General features: G+C 36.7%; 1 protein-coding gene across 1 annotated transcript in view; it reads left to right on the forward strand.

Moving 5' to 3' along the window:
- Positions 1–88: 88 nt before the first annotated feature.
- The window catches only part of SCLT1 (sodium channel and clathrin linker 1), a 47,202-nt gene continuing 26,805 nt past the window's right edge, over positions 89–20,485 (forward strand). The window contains exons 1-11 of the mRNA XM_009289487.1: positions 89–171; positions 3,374–3,441; positions 4,148–4,200; positions 5,116–5,185; positions 6,323–6,378; positions 6,751–6,883; positions 7,684–7,806; positions 9,855–9,920; positions 12,827–12,897; positions 18,727–18,817; positions 18,990–19,081. Coding sequence (XP_009287762.1) covers positions 138–171; positions 3,374–3,441; positions 4,148–4,200; positions 5,116–5,185; positions 6,323–6,378; positions 6,751–6,883; positions 7,684–7,806; positions 9,855–9,920; positions 12,827–12,897; positions 18,727–18,817; positions 18,990–19,081 — 857 coding nt within the window. The 5' untranslated portion in view covers positions 89–137. The remainder of the gene's footprint in view (positions 172–3,373; positions 3,442–4,147; positions 4,201–5,115; positions 5,186–6,322; positions 6,379–6,750; positions 6,884–7,683; positions 7,807–9,854; positions 9,921–12,826; positions 12,898–18,726; positions 18,818–18,989; positions 19,082–20,485) is intronic.

Genomic DNA, 20,485 nt, shown 5'->3' on the forward strand with positions numbered 1-20,485 from the left:
TCTTATCGGCTGGCGAAGCGAAACCCCGCCGGGCCCCGGGGGTGGCGAGCGGCTGAAATAACCGGCTTTTCCCCGGGTCTTTGCAGGCTCTCCTGGGGGGGGAACTCTCAGCTGCGTTGAAGCTTTCCACTGGAAATATGGCCACTGAGCTCGGCAGTGGGGGAGAGCCAGGTGAGGTCTCTGCGAGCGGTCGGCTTCGTGGGCTGCCCGCCTGCTCCCGACACATCGCGGGTTGGCCCAGGGGCTGTCTGAAGGATGGAGCAGAGGAGCCGAGGCCTGGACGCTGCCTCTCGGGAGCTGGGGTCAATTTCTGCAGAGGGTAGAAACCCTCTTGCCTGTGGTTGTAGCAATGAATATTTATATTCTGTAGCTCTTCTAGCGTTTGCTATAGTGAATAGCATCAAAACTATTTCTTTAGTTAGTTGAAGACTAATAATTAAAAGCTGCTAATGAGGGTAATAGCCAAAAACACACGCATTTTTTGACATAATGCCTCTTTTCTCTAGTTAAGGAACTACTGCATTTCATATGCTTGGCTTACACCTGAAAGGCAAAAAAATCTGCCTTGCCAGTTATTCATAAGATTTGCTTTATAGACTAAAATCAGTGTTTTTAATTAAGTGTTCTTTGTTACAATTTTGATAATTTTAATGTAAGCTTAATATGATTGAATCAGAGTACACTTTAATTACTTAACCAGCAAAATACTGGCAAAAATCGCTTCTGCACAGTTTCTATTCCTATAAATAGGGAATGGGTTGATGTGTTGTCCCAAGAATGTTACTGTCCCTGTCACTAATTAGTGTTACAGGAAAACTTGATAGCATGGCAGGAAGTAGGACAAGATCACAGTGCATAAAGTGCTATGGCTGTGCATCACGCAAAAATCAAAATTTCAATTGATACTAAACTTTGGATGACAGCTTTGGGTGGCCAAAGGTGAAAGACCAGCTCTTGATTCCAAGGACCTTAGTAGCAGAAAAGGTTCTCTCTGAGCCAACAGAGTCGTCCTGGTTCAAAAGCCCATATCTTTATCAAGCTTTGCATGAGTATTTATTATACTGTAATGAACAAATCATGGATTTTCAAATATTGGTATTTTGCTTTTTTATACGTATTTAATTTGTCTGGGTGTAACTTCTTATTTTATAAATCTTTAGGCTCTAAATAGAGCTTAGACTCAATTCACTGTGAGGTGGTAAGAGTTGCCTTTTCTATCAAGGAGTTTTAATTCACTCTTTAAAAAGCTTCGTACATTTTGGAAGGTGCCAAATGACAAATTTGAAGTTGGCTTGCATGCCAGCTGAGACATAAGTTATTTGAGGCCTACTCTAAGTCTGGTATATGGGTTGATGTTTCTCTTGTTTCATGAATGTGAAATCAAAGTTCTAAAATGCTGTGTGTAATACACATAAAAAGAGGTTCTCTAAGCACTATTATATTCAGCTTTGTAGAATAAATATTTGTTGCGTTAAATATGTAGCTGTAAAGAAGGTTCTCAGAATGAAATGCTAGTCTCTGCCACCAATCAGTTATAAATTGAATTTTACCTGAATGCTTTTTGCAGTATCAGCAGCCAACCCTACAAATAATAATTCATCCATTCCATTCCATATTTTTGTGATAAGCTACTAAATAGATAGAGCTTTTAGCAGAATGTATGTAATAATTCACTGTTGAAGGTGAGTGCATCTGTAAGGTGTGTTTGAGATTTGTCCCCTTTTGCACCTATGGCCTCTCATGTTTGCAGACTGCTGTGGTTGGTGAGGGTGGCTACTTTCCCCTTCTGGTTCCTTGGCACCCTTTTACTATTACCTCCTTTCTCTCTTTTCTGTCTTTTTCCTATATTCTCCTTTAGAAGACCAGAACCAGAAAAAGAACCACGGGACGTGTATCAAGAAAAATAGGCAAGAAGTTGTTTTAAATCAAAATGTATGCATTACCTTCCCAACTTCCTTTTTCTTCCTCTTTATCCATTCCAGTTACAAAGGTGTCACTCAGATTCTTATAAAATAGAATAGAATAGTTCCAGTTGGAAGGGACCTACAACGATCATCTAATCCAACTGCCTGACCACTTCAGGGCTGATCAAAAGTTAAAGCATGTTGTTAAGGGCATTGTCCAAATGCTTCTTAAACACTGTCAGGCTTGGGGCATCGACCACCTCTCCAGGAAGCCTGTTCCAGTGTTTGACCACCCTCTCGGTAAAGAAATGCTTCCTAATGTCCAGTCTAAACCTCCCCTGGTGCAGCTTTGAACCATTCCCACGTGTCCTATCACCGGATACTAGGGAGGAGAGATCAGCACTTCCCTTTCCACTTCCCCTCCTCAGGAAGCTGTGGAGATCAGTGAGGTTGCCCCTCAGCCTCCTTTTCTCCAAAGTAGACAAGCCCCAAGTCTTCAGCTGCTCCTCACAGGACATTCCTTCCAGCCCTCTCACCAGCTTTGTTGCCCTCCTCTGGACGCATTCAAGGACCTTCACATCCTTCTTAAATTGTGGGGCCCAGAACTGCACACAGCCCTCGAGGTGAGGTCGCAGGAATGCTGAATACAGCGGGATAATCACCTCTTTTGACTGGCTGGTTATACTATGTTTTTGTTAGATCAAAGAACACTCTGAGAACAAGTGGAAAGAGCTGTTATTTCTCCCTTCCAACCTTCTGCTGGTTCTTTCATTTGTAGTACAAGTAGCCTCTCAAATCCCAATAGCCAAAGTTAGATGAGTAAGGAAGAGGGATGCCTTAGCTGATGTTCCCAGCTCAGCAGTGTGAAATCTCATTACGCTTTGCTTCTTTCAGAAAAAGCAGATACTGACAGACTGCATTTCTTCATTCCTGTTTGGGTTTCTTCTGGATATACTTGAGTGCTCAGATCCATTTTATCAGTGAAGCTCTCTTGACCTGAGTTTGTTGAAAGTTTATTGAGAACTGCAGGGTTGAGTTCCCAACAACAGGTTAATTGTCAAACATCCAGCTAATTGAATTTGGACATGCAATGTGATTTGTTGCGCTTAGACCACTTAGTGAATCATTAAGACGTGTATGTGTTTGTGGGTTTTCTAGGCAGAAACTTCATTTTTTTAAAATTTCTAAAACAAAACAGAAGGAATATGAAAGAAATGGAATTCATTATTAAAAATTTCTAAAACAAAACGGAATATGAAAGAAATGGAATTCATTATTATTACACAGTCTTCGTAGACTTTTTCAAGTCCTATTTTCATTAAAATAATTGTGCTAATGGAAGAATTTTATGAAGCATATTGTGTGCCTTCAAAGCACTACACCATTAAACATATTTCTGACTGCCAGTCAGGTTTATCTAGATAATGGCCCATGTTGTACCTATGATTCTCAAACTTCGTATTTTTCAGATCAGAGGCTAAATGTGGCACTTGGACAGTATGAAACAGATGAGATTTTGAGAGCCACTGCTGAGCAGGTATGTGAACTCAGGGCTGGAAGTAGTAAGAATTTTTGTGGTGAGGTTTTGAGACAAACATCTTTGCATACATAGAGCACAGCCTGCTTCAATGTGGCCTGGCCTTTCCTTGGGTCCATCACACAACTCTAGAGTTGCTTGTTGTTTTTCCAAGCAGCAGCAGAATAAAACTGTCATAACAGTGAATTCTGGTATTTTTGGTGCATTTTCAAAAGTTTGTCATATGCAGGAGAACATATCCCTGAAAGAATACTTGTTTTCTACTTTAGTAGACTTTTTCACTTTTATAGACTTCTCTTTTCTAAGAGATTGGTCTCATGTGAAGATAACTTTTTGTGCTGGGTACCATCAGCCTGTCTGAAAGTCTGTGCAGAAGCTAGGGCGTCAGCACTTTCCTGGTGCTGAGGTGCATGGAAATGAACTTAGCACTTACACAAACTTAGGATTGCTCTTTTAAGAGCAAGATGATTCTCCCTCAGATGCAATTATGCTTTATATCAGAGCATCTCCAGGGAAAAAAAAAATTACAATTTTTTTCAAAGTGGGCCGGCACTCAAGGATTTTTGAACATAAACCTGGAAGTGATCATGTGGGATATTGTGTATGATTACAGTACAGGCAGAACAACAGCTTTGGGTTGCATATAAAAATTTAGAACTACATGCAGTCCTGTGCAAGTACTAATACATGAAGTATACCATTACAGAAAAATGCCCCTGGTGGTGATGGCAGATCAGGATCCAGGATGATGGACCAAAGGTAACTGATTCCAAATGATAAGTGGGAATACAACGAAGTATTCAAAATAAATTGTTATGTGCTTTTAAAAGTGTAAATATCCAGGTGAACCTGGTCTTATGTACGTGTGTTCACATCTCTGAGAACTTGTGAATGGAGGTCTGTAAAAGTGTTCCTGTAGCAGTTGTTTTTAGATACTATTCTGTTCATTCAGTAAATGAAATACATGACTTTTCTTGCACAATCTGTAAAATAAAGGATGAGAGATGAATGAAGGAATTCTCTAGTCTAAATTTTAAGATAATAAACAAAAGTGCGGGTAAGACTATACTAGGTAACAGGTAACTGCTGTCTGTTGCGGTCAGGTGGATTTTTTTAAAAATGCTTATTTGACAATCTTCAACTAACAGTTGCCTATTAGTAAGTTGTTTAATAATCATTGTCATTTCCGTTCTGTCATAAAAATAACCTATCCTTTCTTCTTAGCTTTTAAGGCATTATCACTCCAGACTAATACAGAATATTCAGAGAATTACTATCAATTACAAAAATATTAGGAAGGAAAAAGTATATCAGTAGAGCTACGTTATTTTACGTTGTCTTATAGGCCGCTTTACTGTTGTATGTAAAAGCAGTAACAAAGTCTGGTCTTTAATCATTCGGGATTCTATGGATGAAATATTAATGTTGTATCAGTGCTCATTTATAATGTCCTGTGTTCTAGCTCTGTTATACAGGAAATCTACTGTTAATGATCATACTTTAAAAGTAGTAATTAAACTTGTTCATGTGATTCTGGTGAATATAGAGCTTGGAAATAAAGAAAAGTGACTGTTTTGTTCTGTTCTCAGGATTAAGAATTCTGTAAAACTAATTATCAGAACAATGTTTCAGCGTTTACAAAATTTATTCTAAGCATGTTTTTCAACTTTTTAGCTTGTCAACTCTAATCACAGAGTATGATAAACACTTGGAAGAAATGAGAGAACAGCTGCAGCTTTATCAGGTACGCATGTTCCTAACATTTCAGACTGTATATTCTTAGTATTTTGTAGTATTAATATCTAGGCCATTAGTTTTGGTCAATAAAGGAAAGTATGCCTGCGCCATGCTTCACAAACTTGCTGGATTGCAGTCTGCCTCAGATGGATGAATGGAGAGCTTTCTATGAAAAGGTTGGGAGATTGTCCAAATTGCACAGACTACTGTGTGTTTGGGGAAGTAGTGTTGTGAAATGAAACATGCATGTTTTATTTCTCTAGATGTTCTGGTACGGTTGCAGGTATTTTCCTAGGTGACATTCAGATGAGGCAGCTGTTGCCCCCTTTCCTGACAGGTCTGATCTTGGCCATGCAGTCCAGCTCAGTCCTGCAAGTGTAGATACACCCAGCCTTCTTCATTCTTAATAATTCTTCAGATTCAAGTAATTCTTTAAACGTTTATTATCATGGAGGCTGAGGTGGAGGGGGACTGTCCTCCTTTCAACCACAGAAAACTGAAACTTTTTAATGCTTCATATGGTCACCAAAAAGCAAAATGATATGTTTAATAATGAAAACCTGTGGCATACAGAAAGCAATTTTTACTTGTGATCTACATGCGGAAGTTATACTCTGGTTTTGGTTTAGTGCACTTAATTTGTTTGATCTGTCCATCATAAAGATTCTGCAAGTACAGTCTTCAGCTTGGCCGATTTCAGAAGGCAATAGAAGCACTATGGTTTTGTTGCACTAGTTAGTTAACAAAACAGTCCATTTGACTTATGTAACTGAAGTTTCTCCTCAGTTAATTCCTAAACTCTTACCTCACATGCTTACTGCATAAAAGATGAGAGTTATCCACTGTATCCCTAAAAGAATTTGCATTAATTAAGAATCAATCTGTAAGAGCTATAAGAATTCCAGAAGGTAAGTTTAATGCTCATAGTAACTTCTGAATGCTCAGGTATAACAGGACTTAGCAGCTGTTAACTTTAACTGGCATCCTGTGACTTTCCTTAAAAAAGGAAGTGACTTTCATTTACTGTGTTATGCTGAATTAAATTGTCCATCTTTTACAGTATCAGTCGGAATTAAAAGATGAAAGAATTACCAAAGTTTATGTCACTAAAATGAGAGCTTACTCTTGCATGTTTTTGTGTTAGGCACAGATGAGTGAGATGAGACTGAAATTTGAACAAGTCACCAAGGAAAATGAAAGGTAAATAATTGCACTGCCCTGTTACTACTGCTGTTTTTCTTGATTTCTAAACCTTAAAAAGCTTTTTTTTTCCTAGGACCTTGAAATCTTTTGAATTATTTCATAGTTGAAGATCTCATACTCACGAGCTTAATGTTAAGACTCTTTAAGTGCTTAATCCAGATTACAGCACCAGGTTTAGGAGGTTTAACCATATCTCTAAAAGAACTAGATATAAAACTTTTTCAAACTATTGTGTTTATAGAACATAATAGATTTAAATATGAATTAGAAGTAAATAGTACATGCAGATTGAAGGTACAGTATACTTCAGTTGTTAAAAAAATCCCTGTTAAAGAAATACTTTGCTAAACTTAGTTCTTTGAATTTCAGACTGCATGCAGAGTTGAAAGAGGCTCTTGAGAAGCAACTGGAGGCTCTTCCTTTCGTGCCTCTAGGAACTGATATTCCTGCAGATGAAGGAATAGTGAGAAACCTTCAAGAACAACTACAACTGACGAATCAAGTATGTGAGATGAAACATTTGTGCTGTTTTATTTCTCTTGTTGTGCCTTGGCAGATGAGGGGAAGCTGTTTTATTTTTTCATTCAGAATTCATTTGTTCAGAGTTCCTTGAGACTGTTTTGAGGCCCTTTAGACTTTCTGTAGCTAAAGAAACAAGTACTTATACTTTCAACTTAAAAACCTGAAGGAACTTCTCTCCTAGATTCATATAGGAAGTTTTTAATATTGATTTGTGCCTGTAATTTTACCTAATTGACTTGATCTTTATCTTGAATTCCTGATCAGGAAATTAATGAAATACTTTGTTCAAGTCAAGTTTTTGTAGTAGCTTGTCATTTTAATCAAAAACATTATAATGTGGTATAAGGAGGCAAGTATATGTGGGATATAGAAAATAATATTTAAATGTGAAAAGATAAGGAAAATTTTTTGAGCTTATTACAATGATGTATCAATCCTGCTGCATATGATTAAGTTGAAGTTAAACTGACAGCTGAATTTTGGTATTTGAATATTATATTTACTGTAGGCTTACGGTAAATACCTGTAAAAGTTTGAGCTATAAAAAAAATCTGGAAAACTTGCAGTTCACTTGTAGGTGGAATTTGAAGTTGTAAGCATCTGTTCTTCTGCGTCTGAATTTGGTATTTTGTCTGTGTAGTTGTAATGTGTGCAGAGAAAAGTACAGAAAATGGCATTTCTTCAAAATAGAAGTTAAGACTTCTCTTTTTAGAGAATGACAGATGAAGGTAAATGTGCTGTAATAGAAACTTTTATACAAATCATTGTTTTGTAACGTAGGAAAAAGAACATGCAATAGAGCTCTGGCAGACTGTACTACAGGAGCATGATCGACTCCAGCGGCAGTACCAGGAACGTATGACTGAAACGCAGATTCACGTGGCTGAAAGGCAAAAGCAGAAAGTAATTTTCTTTTATATTTTTGTTAATTTTGGAATGTATTTCTATACTGTAGAGATACTGGGTCTGTGTGTCGTCAAACTGAAGTGGGGGAATTCTACCAGTACTGTTAATTATTTTCCATAATAGTCATCTAAAGTTGAGTGGTCAGATGAGGTCACTGATTCATCAACTAAATGCACTGTTACGATTGGAAAAGTTCTTTATTTCAAATAAGTGGGCAGGAACTTGGGGAACGCACTGAGTCTGAGTCTTAGTGCATACATATGTATATGTGCAGAAGATATGCATGTGCATCTAAATAATCGTGTTTGAATTGCATGGTTGGAAATCTTCAGTAGAGTTCAAAATCTGAAAAAGCTGCTAAAGGTTTCTGAATTCTAAGGTGGAAGTCTTTCATGTTTTCCTCTATGTTTGAATCCTGAATTTTGTCTGTAAGGTCACAGTGGGATAGTGGGAAAAGTCATCTCCATTTCCTGTTGTCATTCAGTAGAGAAGCATGTGTAAACAGATGAAAGATACACCAGTACTCTTCTAATGCTAGCTTGTGTTTAGCAGCCTGTTTCTCTTGTGCTGTTTCTGGGGAAGGCCTTTCAGGAAATCTTAGTTCAGAAAAGAAGCTGTTTTGCTCTGATGAGCTATATAAAGATGCTCAGTGTGTGAAGAACTAATAGAAACTTCATGCCTGTATGTACCTCGCTACAGATATTTCTAGGTCTGTAAAGAGATGCTACATATTTTTAACACGTGCTTTCCATTTTCAAGTACACTAGACTTGTGGGCACAGTTACAGCTCACCTATATAACAGATTTTTTTTACTGATTTTTGTTCTTTTGTGGTATTAAGTCCACCTCAGAAATACGCTCTTTTCCGAGAAACAGGAAAAATATATGTACAGCTATTGTGCTCTTGTCAAGTTTCATAATTATTTCAAGTAATAGATAAGGGAATCCTCATAACTATGTGTAGTTCCAACTTTTTGCTCCTGTTCCTTCTATTAGATTATCTCTTGCGTTGCATTGTCAGTTACTGATAACATACACATAGTAAAGTATACAGAGTCATTGGTAGCTGTTGGAGGGTTTAGAGCTGTCAGTTTCCACTTTTCATTGGCAACTAAATTCTTGGTGGATTTTAATGCCGTTGTAACAAGAAGGAGGTTGAGCTGCCTTTTGTTCTTAAATGCTAGTGGTCTCCCACAGAAAAAGACTTTTCAGTTAAATAAACTTTTTTATTTTAGGTTTTGCTTTTAATGGAGGAGTAGAAAATAGCTATCAGAGGTAAATAGGAATAGGTAAGACCAACTAGAATTAGAATTGACAGAAGACAAAGATGAAAGAGGACATCATTGTAAGGGTTGGACATAGTAAATAAGGGAGTTGTTGGAATAGGTTTCTGGCATATACTTGGCCTTGAGGCTGTTAAACACAGCACAACTAGTAGATATTCCAGGTCAGGGACTTGAGTCCTCTCTGTGCTCTGAAGACATTTGGCATGCTGCAGATGATTTTTTTTTTTTTTTTTTTTTTTTTTTTTTGGTGTGTGTGTGTTATACTAGTTTTCCTAGGAGGACAGAGTGTGCGTTCAGGGACTCAAGAGTTGAATCAGACAATTTTTTGTGTGGATGCAAGACATCCTATATGGCAAAGAGCAAATTAAACATGTCCATACAGGCATTTTTTAATTAAGGGGTACATGTCTGCTACCATGCTTAGCAAAAATGCTTGTAGTAGCATCATAGTCTGTGTGGCTCTTTAAAGGCACTACTCATGTATGCTTTCATTTTTTGATAGTAAGTGTGTATGAGTTTTGGAAGGAGGCAATTTGTAACTGAGTGACATTCAGATACGTTTTTCAGTAGTAAATCTAATTTGCCAGATTACTAGGTCAACAGCTAAAAGCAATCTAATTAAAATCTACAAAGGCATATTGAATTTCCTGCAACATGTATAAATTTTCTTGAAAATGTTTTCCGTTGACTATGAAACTCTCTAATTATACACCCTTTATGATGATAATGATTATAAGAAGCTCCGGATTCTTTTTTTAGGATCAGCTGACTGGCTTTCAACAGTTGACTCGGCAACTGCATATAGCCAATGAGAAAATAGAGTTGGTAAGTAAAACCTTCTGAACAGTGACCTAGTAAATTATGGTTTTTTTCCTACTAGAACCTCAAAGTATAAAAGAAGAGCAAAAAGTCCTTCATACATACCTGGTTGGAAAAGAACTTGTGCCACTCAGATTTGCGAACTTCTCTAGGGACCAGTCAAAAATCAAGTAGTAACGGCTTTTTTCCTGAACTCCAAACACCAGGTTGGGGTGGTTGAGAGGTTAGCTCTTAAAATTATGTGAGCTTTCTTCAAGAAGTCAGTGGTAGGCTTACGGTCAGAATTTTAGTATGTGGTGAGTGTACTTCAGTCACACATTCAAAACCATCTTCACAAAGGAAAAATTTATTTAAATGATGACCTCTTATGTCGGCTAGCTCTGCCGCATGTTTATCGATTCCTAGTTTGGCGCTGCTGGCTTCAGTGTCTGTCGTTGACCTTTTCAGGTTTTTTTTCTGAGCTCTAATCATCTTCCAGTGCTTCATCTGTATCCTTAGATTGTGAGACTTAGTCTCTAAGCTTTAGCCTAGGACTTCCGGGATTGGCAAACAATTTTAATATGGTGGAAAAATTGAAGTCAAAGACTTGGTGAAGTTTCTGGCTGAGTAGCTGCTTCTCTGAAAGACATGATTCCTGTGTGATTTTTGATTAATGTTTGTCTTGGATACTGGCAGTGCAGAAAGACTCCTAACCTACTCTAGGCAGTCTACTCTTTTCTGTCTTTATCACTGGAACCTTTTTTTCCTCACATTTGACCTATTGTTAAAATATAAGCCTGTTTCTTTGCTGTGAAATATTGTCGGTACAAAGGAAAGATTTCTACGTTCTTTGTCACAGTGCCTGTTATTGAAAACTTTTATATTGCCATATTTTCCCTTTCCCCACTTTTTGTATTCTGTTCAAAGTAAGTCAAGTCTCTAAATGTTCTTTGACTATGTTTTTAAGATGTCTAATCATTCTTCTTGCTCACCTTTAAATTCTTTCCAGTTGTGCCATCATTCTTGAACTGTGGTGCTGGAAACAGTACAATACACCAGTCAAGCCGTTACCAGTGTTGAGTAGTATATTGCAGATTACTACAGAATCATATCTTGCAAGCAGTTGTCCTGTTTACAAGCTATTTCATTAGTATTAATAGAAGCAAAATAATGGACTCAGAGAGGAACTTTTGCCTTATGTAGTCATTGATGGTCTCAAAATTAACTATTCTCTGTAGATAGATACTTTAGAGGTACTGGGAGGTTGCTGTCTGAAAACGATCTCAAGCAAGTACAACGATGAGCTTTTAAAGCAGTTTTGCTGAGGATTTGGAAGTTAGACTGTTTGATCTGCTGTTACAAGCAAATCAGTAGTAGGTACCTCAAAAAAATAGAATCACTGAATGCCTAAAATCATAAAATTGGAAAGAGATGATGTGGAGAGGAGAGTGAAATATGTGAACACTTTGAAAGAGATGAAACGGATGATGTTAAGATAAAGGTAATCCATTTGTTTGCGTTATCCAAAAAACGTTTGGCAAGGTCTGTTACCAAAGGCATAAGGATGTCATGGGATAAAGAAGCATGCCCTTTCTTGAACTAACAAACTGAAAAATAGGAAGTGAAGAGACAGAGTAATTAGTCAGTTTTTTATTGTGGTGAAACAGCTGTGTTTCCTAGATGTGCTCAAGTTAGAGTTGTTCAGCATATTTATAAATGTTCTGCAAATGAGATTCAGTATTGAGGCAACAGTGTTCACCACTGATGTTAAACTGTTTAGGGTAGTGAAAACTGAAGTAAAGTGTGGAAGTTTGCAGAAAGATCTCATGATGTTGAATATCTGAGTGAATTTTATCTGACGTTTCATTGGTATTAATAAAAGCAAAATAATGCATGTGGGCAAGAGGGAGCTTTCATTTCAGGTTCTCTATGATGGTCTTGAAATTAACTGTTACCACTCAGAATAGGTATTGTAGAAGTAGGAAGCGTCTGAAAACAATTCTTAGCAACAGTCAGAAAAGCAAGAACAATGTTAGCAATTATTAGGAGAGGGGGAAAACAAGTATATAGAATCATAGAATAGTTTGGGTTGGACGGGACCTCTAAAGGTCATCTAGTCCAACCCCCCGGCCGTGGGCAGGGACATCTTCAACTAGAGCAGGTTGCTCAGAGCCCCGTCCAACCTGACCTTGAATGTTTCCAGGGATGGGGCATCCACCACCTCTCTGGGCAACCTGTGCCAGTGCTTCATCACCCTCATCGTGAAAAATTTCTTCCTTATATCTAGTCTAAATGTTGTGCTTAAGCCCATGGTACAGTAGCATCTTGAATGCTGCCTGCAGTTGTGGTCATCTCTTATATCTCAATGTAAGAGATATACATATGTAAGATCTAGAAAAGGCTAGTAGGGTAACAAAAATATGAAATGTTTCTCAAACGAGAAGGCAGTTAAAGGAGAATGACACCTCCAGGCTGGCATAGAAAAAATGAAGGAGGAGCAATTAATCATTGTTTCTTGTCTCTCAAAGGAATTCTTTCCAGCAGTATGTGATCTACTGTGGTACTCATTGTGGCAAGGTAGTCTAGACACCTAAACTAGATGGGAATGCAGATGGTAGGTCTGAACTATTACAATTCTCATCTCAGGGAGTTCTTACACTACCAAAATATGGGGAAAGAAGGGGGGAGGATTGGATAACATCACTCTGCATTTGCCTTTCTAAAATACTCTAGGTAAACCTTGGCACTTGGAGACCAGCAACAGTGTTAAATAGACCTTACTGGCTATTTTTGTGGTATTACATTCTGTAGAAATGTCCTATAACAATTATTAGGAGAGGGGGAAAACAAGTATATAGAATCATAACAATTCTGAATATATAACATTATCAATACAGTAAGGAACATGTTACAAATATCTCCTTATTTTGCAGAGTAATCAACAGTTTCTGAAAACTGTAACAGAACAAAATGTGGAACTAGAGCAGCTACGAAAACAACTCAGGTATAAACCAGGCAATTTAAAAAATTATTGAATATCTTTTCTATAGCTTTTTCTAACCTGCTGCTGTATCGTGGGCCTTGTTTGTACTGCAAACTGACTTGATAGTAGTGATAGTTACAATGGTTTCAGTTAATTCCTCTTAAGTTTGTTACAAATGTGTGCATCATTAGTGTTAGGGTAGCGTATTTCCAGTTAGCGTTCTTTGGTTCAGCTGTTTCCTGAAATATTCAGCATTTGACCTTTGATTTAAAAGGAACAAAGTGTCAGTATCACAACAAAATTCACTCTGAAGAGAGGTTTTCATTAGAATACAATTTGCTCAAATTCCAGTTACATAATTACTCATTACAGTTCTGAAATTTGAATGTTCAAAGTAGTTTCAAGTTTTAATGTTTTTAATAAAATTTCCATTCACTGTTTCTCAATAAAGAGCTCTAAACCATAGGCTCTTCGGAAGTTAGAGGTAAGAGAGGCATTAATTATATTCCTGAAGTATGTTAAGGAAAATGAGAAAAATGCCTGCGACACAATTTCATGATTATTTGTATTTTCAGCCATAGTCTGTTCAATGCCAGTTTACTGTATCTGTTAACTCTTTTAATTAGTGATGGTTGAGGTCGAACTAAAGTTTAATTTCAGTAAACAGTGGATTTGTGGACTGATGATAAAAAAGAAATGGATTCATTATCAACCAGTGATTTTTTTTTTATAGCATTACCTAAAGCTTTGAATAAGCTTTTTTAAATAAACTTTTAAGATTATAAGCTTACAACTTATAATGTACTTAAATTTTGGTTTCATTATTAAATTTGCCTTTGATTTTTAGTGATTGTAATTTCCTTTGATATTGTGATTAAAATATTTAATATGGTTGGACCGCTGTGATGTTTTAGTTAGTTTTATCTTTTGATTTTAAAGAATGTCACCCCAAAAGTGGTAAAAATAATTTCTATTTTTATGTACACAGTTAAAGATGGCTGTGTGTTTGTGCATGCACATGTGTTCATACACTCAATTTTGTATGCAGCTTTTGCAGGTAATGCTGGTATTTAGAAATCTAGGTTGGCTGAACACTGGCTGATACTGATTTTTATCCCTCCAAGAAAGAATGGCTGCATCAGACGTTCCCTCTCCTCTCTTCCAAACTCATACAAAATATTACATGAAGAGCAATTGCTATCTGTTGTAATGCTAAGTGCTTATCACTGTAAAGATTGGGTGTTATACAAATTTCAGCATCTGTTTAATGAGTCTAGTTGTACTATTCGTAGATATTAAAGTTACTGTGTCACAATACCCACAGTAAAACATAACAGGTTTAGAGTGAATGAACAGATTCATTAGTGTTGAATATTGGTCATTGTTGAGTATTTATTAACCAATTTAAAAATTGGTCTTTTTTTCAAGATTGGTTGTATCCAAACTTTCTTGCTGTTAGAGCAATAAAAATTAGCTGCTTCTAGTATTAAGCTTTCACCCCCTGCTTGGTATGTTATGGTTTACTTACCAGAAGAATTTTATTTGTTTTAAACAATGTTTATTTCTACATTTCCTTTGTACAATAAATTTAGGACCAGAACCTGCTTACAAATGCCAAGTTACCTCAGTCACTGAGGATGTGTTTTTGAGGGGGACGTGTTAGCACCTCTCATTTTTATTAGCCAAGATTTTTCCATGGAAAAACTATTTCCAAAAATAGTGTGTTTTGGAGAAGGAAAATGTTGTGACAAGCAATCAAAGATTAAGGTGGTATTCAGGGTATTTGCTAAAATAAAGTATTTCCAAACTCAGTCATCACTTGCAATTTGCTTGTGCATGCTACTATTTGATTCTTAAAAGGGAAAGAACAACATTTTCATATCCCTACTTTTTTGGAATTTCTTCCCTTGCAGAGGGTATTAGTATTGAATTACTGTTTTGATATATCATTCACCTATAAATCTTTGGTCTTGCATTGACATGCTTATATCAATTCATGTAATAAGTGGGTATGAAAGCAGTTAGCATTAACTGAACCTGTTCTGGACATTCAATAAATGCTATCAACATTCAGTTTATTATTGCATTTCTAGCACTATCAATGGTTTTGATTTAAAAAAACAAACAAACAAAAAAAAAACCCAACTTAAAATCATTCAGGCTGTGGTTGAGCAGCCAGTTGAGTGTTTTTGTCAAAATTACAGATGTCATGATTTCCTTTGGTCTCATCTTTATTTCATTTTTTAAAAGGAAACTCCTTTTTAGGCTTGATCCTTGGAGTTATATGAAATTCTTTGATCAAATAGTTTAGAATATGGCGTGACAACCAAAATGGCCAAACTTTGTTTCATAGCCATGCACACACACAAGGATCTATATAACTCTATATGGCAATGAGCATGGATGTGCATGTTTTCTGCTTAAACTACTGCTTCAGGAAGAAGGTACATTAAAAGGTAGAAGTCCCTGGGACTGACTGAAAGCTAGTGGATCATCTTGCTCTGAACTTTTACTCACACGTGCCCAAATATATATATGCATATTTTTGATTAGTTGCTGTTTTGTAAATAGTGAAATGGTGAGTGAATTTAGACTTCCATCTAAGTATCCATAGGGCTGGAGTAGTCATCTTCCTTCTCATTTCAGAACACTAGATTTCTGATTTAATATGTTCTAGCTGGGCAAGACTGCTCAACATGTGGCTTAAGGCAATCAAAGCAGTTAACTGCATGCCATTAATCAATAAATGGACAATCAGTGGCCTATATGTTAATGGTCGATATTAATAATATAACGGATAAACCATGATACTAGGCATTTGCAATATATTAACAAACACAAATCTATAAACAGCTTTCTGTAATTGATCCCATGAAGTACTGATCTCACACACTCTATCTCGCTTGCTCTTATATAGGTACACACACCCTCTCTCACAGGAAGCATGGGTTAAAAGTATGTGCACAGATACTCCCTTTTTGGGAAGTACGTGTTCCCCCCATCTGCACGCCCCTCCTGCCGGAGGTGCGGGTGTTCCAGCTTTAAGCGTACTTGTGCTGCTTCCTGACGTCTGCTAGTTGTGCCCTGCTGAGAAAGCACCCCTTGAGTTCCCATACACACACCTGATAGGTTGGTCCCCATTTATTTCACCCTGGGCTGGGGGCAGGCTACTCCTGCGGTCTGGTGGGGTGGCTGCTCTCAGGCATGGGAGAAGGTGGCAATGCCCATGGGGTGACTCCTGGCAGGGTCAAACACAGCTTCACTGCTGGGCTGTCACTGTAAGATCTGTCACCTACAATCACAAGTTTTCATGCTTCCTTTCAAGCTGTCGTCTTCTCAGAAGTCTCTTCGTAACTGTTTAATCTGGCTGGCGATGGTCATGAGCAACCTTTGTCATTTTACTCTCCCTGTAGCGTTCTCAGTTTTGGGCAAAGAGGCTCTCGGAGGAATTTTGCATCTCTAATTACGGGCACTGATTACACTCACATTCCTCTCAGATCAGCTAAAGTTCTTGCAGCCCTAAAAACAGTACTATGTTACACTCACAAAGCTAATGACAGCAGCTCTGGTTAGCTCTAAAGTAAGTGCTGCAGTGATTCTCAAGAAGTCTGGAATATTTTCACCAGTTGTTTCTCTGACATGAAATTACATAGGTGTAGTTTGCATGGATTATATAGCATATATTGCAGACAATTCTAATCCTTTTGGATGTTTTTAATAGACTTAATTGATTTATGGTGATAGAGTAACAAGTCTGGAGAGGAAAAGTAGAAAAAAAACAACTTACATATAAGAACTTAGCTTTGATTTAGGTTTGTATGGCCTAGATTGAGTGCAATTTTGGAGCTTTTGATATTGCTAAACTTATAAATATGTGTTGATAAGTTTTAGGTATTTTAAGATTAATATGTAGCAAAGTATACAATCTGACACATGTAGATATAAAACACTTTAAACATGCTCCTGACGTATTGTCATCGTACATCACCAGTACGCGTGCCTGAAGGAAGACTCCCACATTAAGTTTTGGCAAGTAGTCTGGGAAAAAGAAGACAAAATTAAGAGTTCTGCTGGAAGTTATTTTCAGGATGATATTTTCTTTTATTCTTTAGGTCAGAAGCTGACCTTACCCAAAATAAAAAATTGAAATTTGGGCAGAAACTCCCTAAGAAGTGTTTGAGAACTGAGTCATTGCTTCTCATCAGTGTTAACATAAACTCAATATAAAATGTAGTTACACTGTACTATTTACATACTATTTATGTACTATTATGCTAGCTATTAAAGGGTCATAATCTGCCATGCATAGAGACGATGTAACATTTGATGTATTTCTGTAGAGAATTGAGGTTTGAACAGATTTCACTTACTTATATGCTAGAATTTTTATTAAAACATTTATTAGTGCTTTAGTGTTTCGAAGCTCTGTTGGCATTGCCAGGACGGAAACTTGGCGTTGTTAGGGCAGGTATCTGCATTTCAGAATCGTAAAGCTTTTAAACAGAGATAACTTGCCAAGATTATGTTAAAGATATATTGCACAGTGAAGAATAAAAGCTGCATCTTTAGAATCAATTTGTTGCTGGTTAAACACACCTCTGAATTTGATCTGAATCTGAATTTGGTCATTAAAATGCATTTTTAATAGTTAAGATGTTCCGAGTTTTATGATCTCTTTATATTTTTCTTATTTTTCCCTTATGCTGGGTTTTGAGTTTTTGTTTTGTTTTACAGCACATTTTAAATATTATTAAATATTTTTGGGGAAGAAACTTAATGTCCTCATAAACGTAACGGCACTTTTTGTAGGAGAAAGGTGCATGATTCAGGTGGGGTAAGATCAAAGGTTTGGACCTGCAATGAGGACCATGTGTCTGGGAATAATGTCTTTATCTTTGTTTTTGCTTTTTAAAGAAATGATAACAAAATTAGCTTTTCTGATTAATTAAGCTGAAATTCAATATTTGCTGTAGAATTGCTGGGATTATGTATATTTTGCTTGAGATTTTCATATAGGTATAATATGCTCGTCTTTTATGCCATTAAATCAAAATTATTATTTCTGTAAGGAATTTCTGCTCGAAGTTGATTCTTAGCAGTATTAAGTGTTTTCTGGCTTCTTTCATGGCTATTAGTGCTCCAGTTTGCATTAGCTTATTTAATATGTTTGCTTTTTTTTAATTTTATCATACATTTAATCATTGGTCTTTTAATTTAGCCTAATATGCAGCCTGAATAATTGGGTTAAAACCCAGGTGAAAGACTCTGTATGTCTTTCTGTTCCCAAGTCAGAAGAGTAGGAGGGTTGCTCATTTCAATAAGCTTTTCTACTGAGGAGGAAGTCTGATTCATTAACTAGCCCTTTTTTTTTTTCCTTTTCTGTTTCAGCTTATCAAACCTCTTCAGATTACAAAGCACATCAGTTAAATTCTTCAGAAGTGGTTAATTATTTTTTTTTTAATTCCTGGTCAAATTGCTTTAAAAAGTGAAATCTAATTCTGAAAAAGATTTCTCTATTAAGTATGTGTGGCCAATTATATTTAAGTTATTGAATCACTTAAAGTTTTTGATTGCCTAGTCCTTCCAAATATTTAATCAGCACATACACCTTCTTGTTAAGCTATCTTTAAGAAGTAATTTCCACAGGACAATTGTTTAATGAATTTGGTATTCCTCTCTCACTGCCACATAGTAGGAAGGAGAAGAAGGGGGAAACCTTTTCTGCCCTGTAGGAACAGTATTATGAAATCTGACTGCCCTTCACAGCTATTTCAACAAAGTTGTAATGGAGTTGGGTTTTTTCCCCTGTAATAATTGAAATGTAATTCATAGACCATTTTCTTTGTATAGGCAAGCCAAAATAGATGGGCGGACAGCAAATGCTAAGGTTGATGAAATGACCAGATTGACAGAGAAGCTTCAAGGCCAATTGGAGAGAAAGGTAATTGAGAGAAAGGAATAATTTTGTATTGCAATTGAATGTTTAGTTAGTTATCTGCATGCTGACATTAAATTAATCGCAAGTTGTTCTCTAACGTGTTTTATGTTAGTATATCTTTATTTTGTTCAGGGAAGCTCAGATGATGTCTGGATAATACATATATTCTTTCTAGGAAGAAGACGTGATATCTGCCCAGCAAAGAGAAACAGCATCTGACAAACGCTTGCAGCAAATGCAGTCTGGTATAAAACAATTAGAAACAAGGTAAAGATAGCTCATTGGGTGTTAATAACGGGACACATGCAAGTGAGATAAAATATTACGGGTTTTTTTCAGCCTCTGGGTTTTGTGTTTCTGAGCAGTTCCATTTTCTCAAAATACAGATATCTTATGCTTGGCTGCTCTCTAACCTTTCAGAACAGCTTCTGATTTCAATGTTTTTAAAATGATAAAACAGACCACCTGATTTTATTGGCTGTAATTGAGAAAAAATGAGGCATATATTTTTCACTCTAGTGCATAAATTCTAGCTACTCAACTCTCGTTAGCTTTAGGTGGAGTTCTAAAGAAAAACATTCACACTGAAATTTGAAAATGTTTATGTAAACTAGCTGTTTTTGAGGTGAATACAGATTTTTCTTTCAGTGTTAAAGAACATTTGGTTTCAGGTCTTAGTTCAGCAATCTTTATACAAAAAAGATTATTTCATAAAACTGTTAAAGCACACTCGTTAACAATAAATGCTAGTTACAAAAGTAGTTTGAATACCTGCTAAGGAGTAGAACTTTAATTCCAGCACTATCTACTGGAAGATCTAAGACCAGGTTCTTTTGTGTGTGGGTTTTTCCCCCCCCTTCACTTTCCAGGGATATCACACTCAGCTGAGCACAGTAATTTTGATTCAAGTATCACGAACATTTGTTGAATTATTAACATTAGTCAAATGACCTGATAGCTAAGAAGAATTCGTACATTTCTTAGTGAAATAAAATTGTGTGACTGTTCATCTTCCCTTCTTGGTCACAGCCTTGTGAGCGTGATTAGCAGACTCTTCAATAACTCTAGAAACCAAATAATTACTAGGGAACCAACCTTGTGACTATGTGGTCAAGTACTGCCTGGAGGAGTTGCATAGACTTGTGTGGCTACCTCTACTTGGTGAATTTCACTGGCCTAAGGATTGTGGAGGCTCTCAAGTTTATTTTAGAATGTCTTAAGGAATTAGCTAGTTTTGTTATTTTCTGTAGGTTTTTGGTTCTGCAAAAATCGAGTGGTTGTCTTTGCATGTTTTATTACAAACACGTTAGAAAGTAAAAAAGCATGGCTGCTTGAAAAGGCAGCCCAAGTGTTGCCAAAGTGCTCACTATGGATATTGAGAACCATGCACTTTATTGAACTAGCAGCACTTGTGGAATTTTCTGAGATTTTTTTTGAGGATACCTCTGAGACTCTCTTGCCCTTTCTTATGCCTGCCAATACTGGCAATCATAATTAAACAATAAGAATTTCTGAGCTGTTGTAAAATTACCAGTGGTTTTCTTGTTCTAATGGTATAGCTGCAACTTCATTGCCCACATCCAATTATTCCATTTCCTCCACAGAGGAAAACTTTATTCCTTCTGGGGCTGTTCTATTCTGGTTTAATATAGAACATTTTCAGTAATGTAT

The sequence above is a fragment of the Aptenodytes forsteri genome, unplaced genomic scaffold (assembly GCF_000699145.1).
Source record: "Aptenodytes forsteri isolate BGI_AS27 unplaced genomic scaffold, ASM69914v1 Scaffold109, whole genome shotgun sequence".
NCBI classification, from domain to species: domain Eukaryota; kingdom Metazoa; phylum Chordata; class Aves; order Sphenisciformes; family Spheniscidae; genus Aptenodytes; species Aptenodytes forsteri.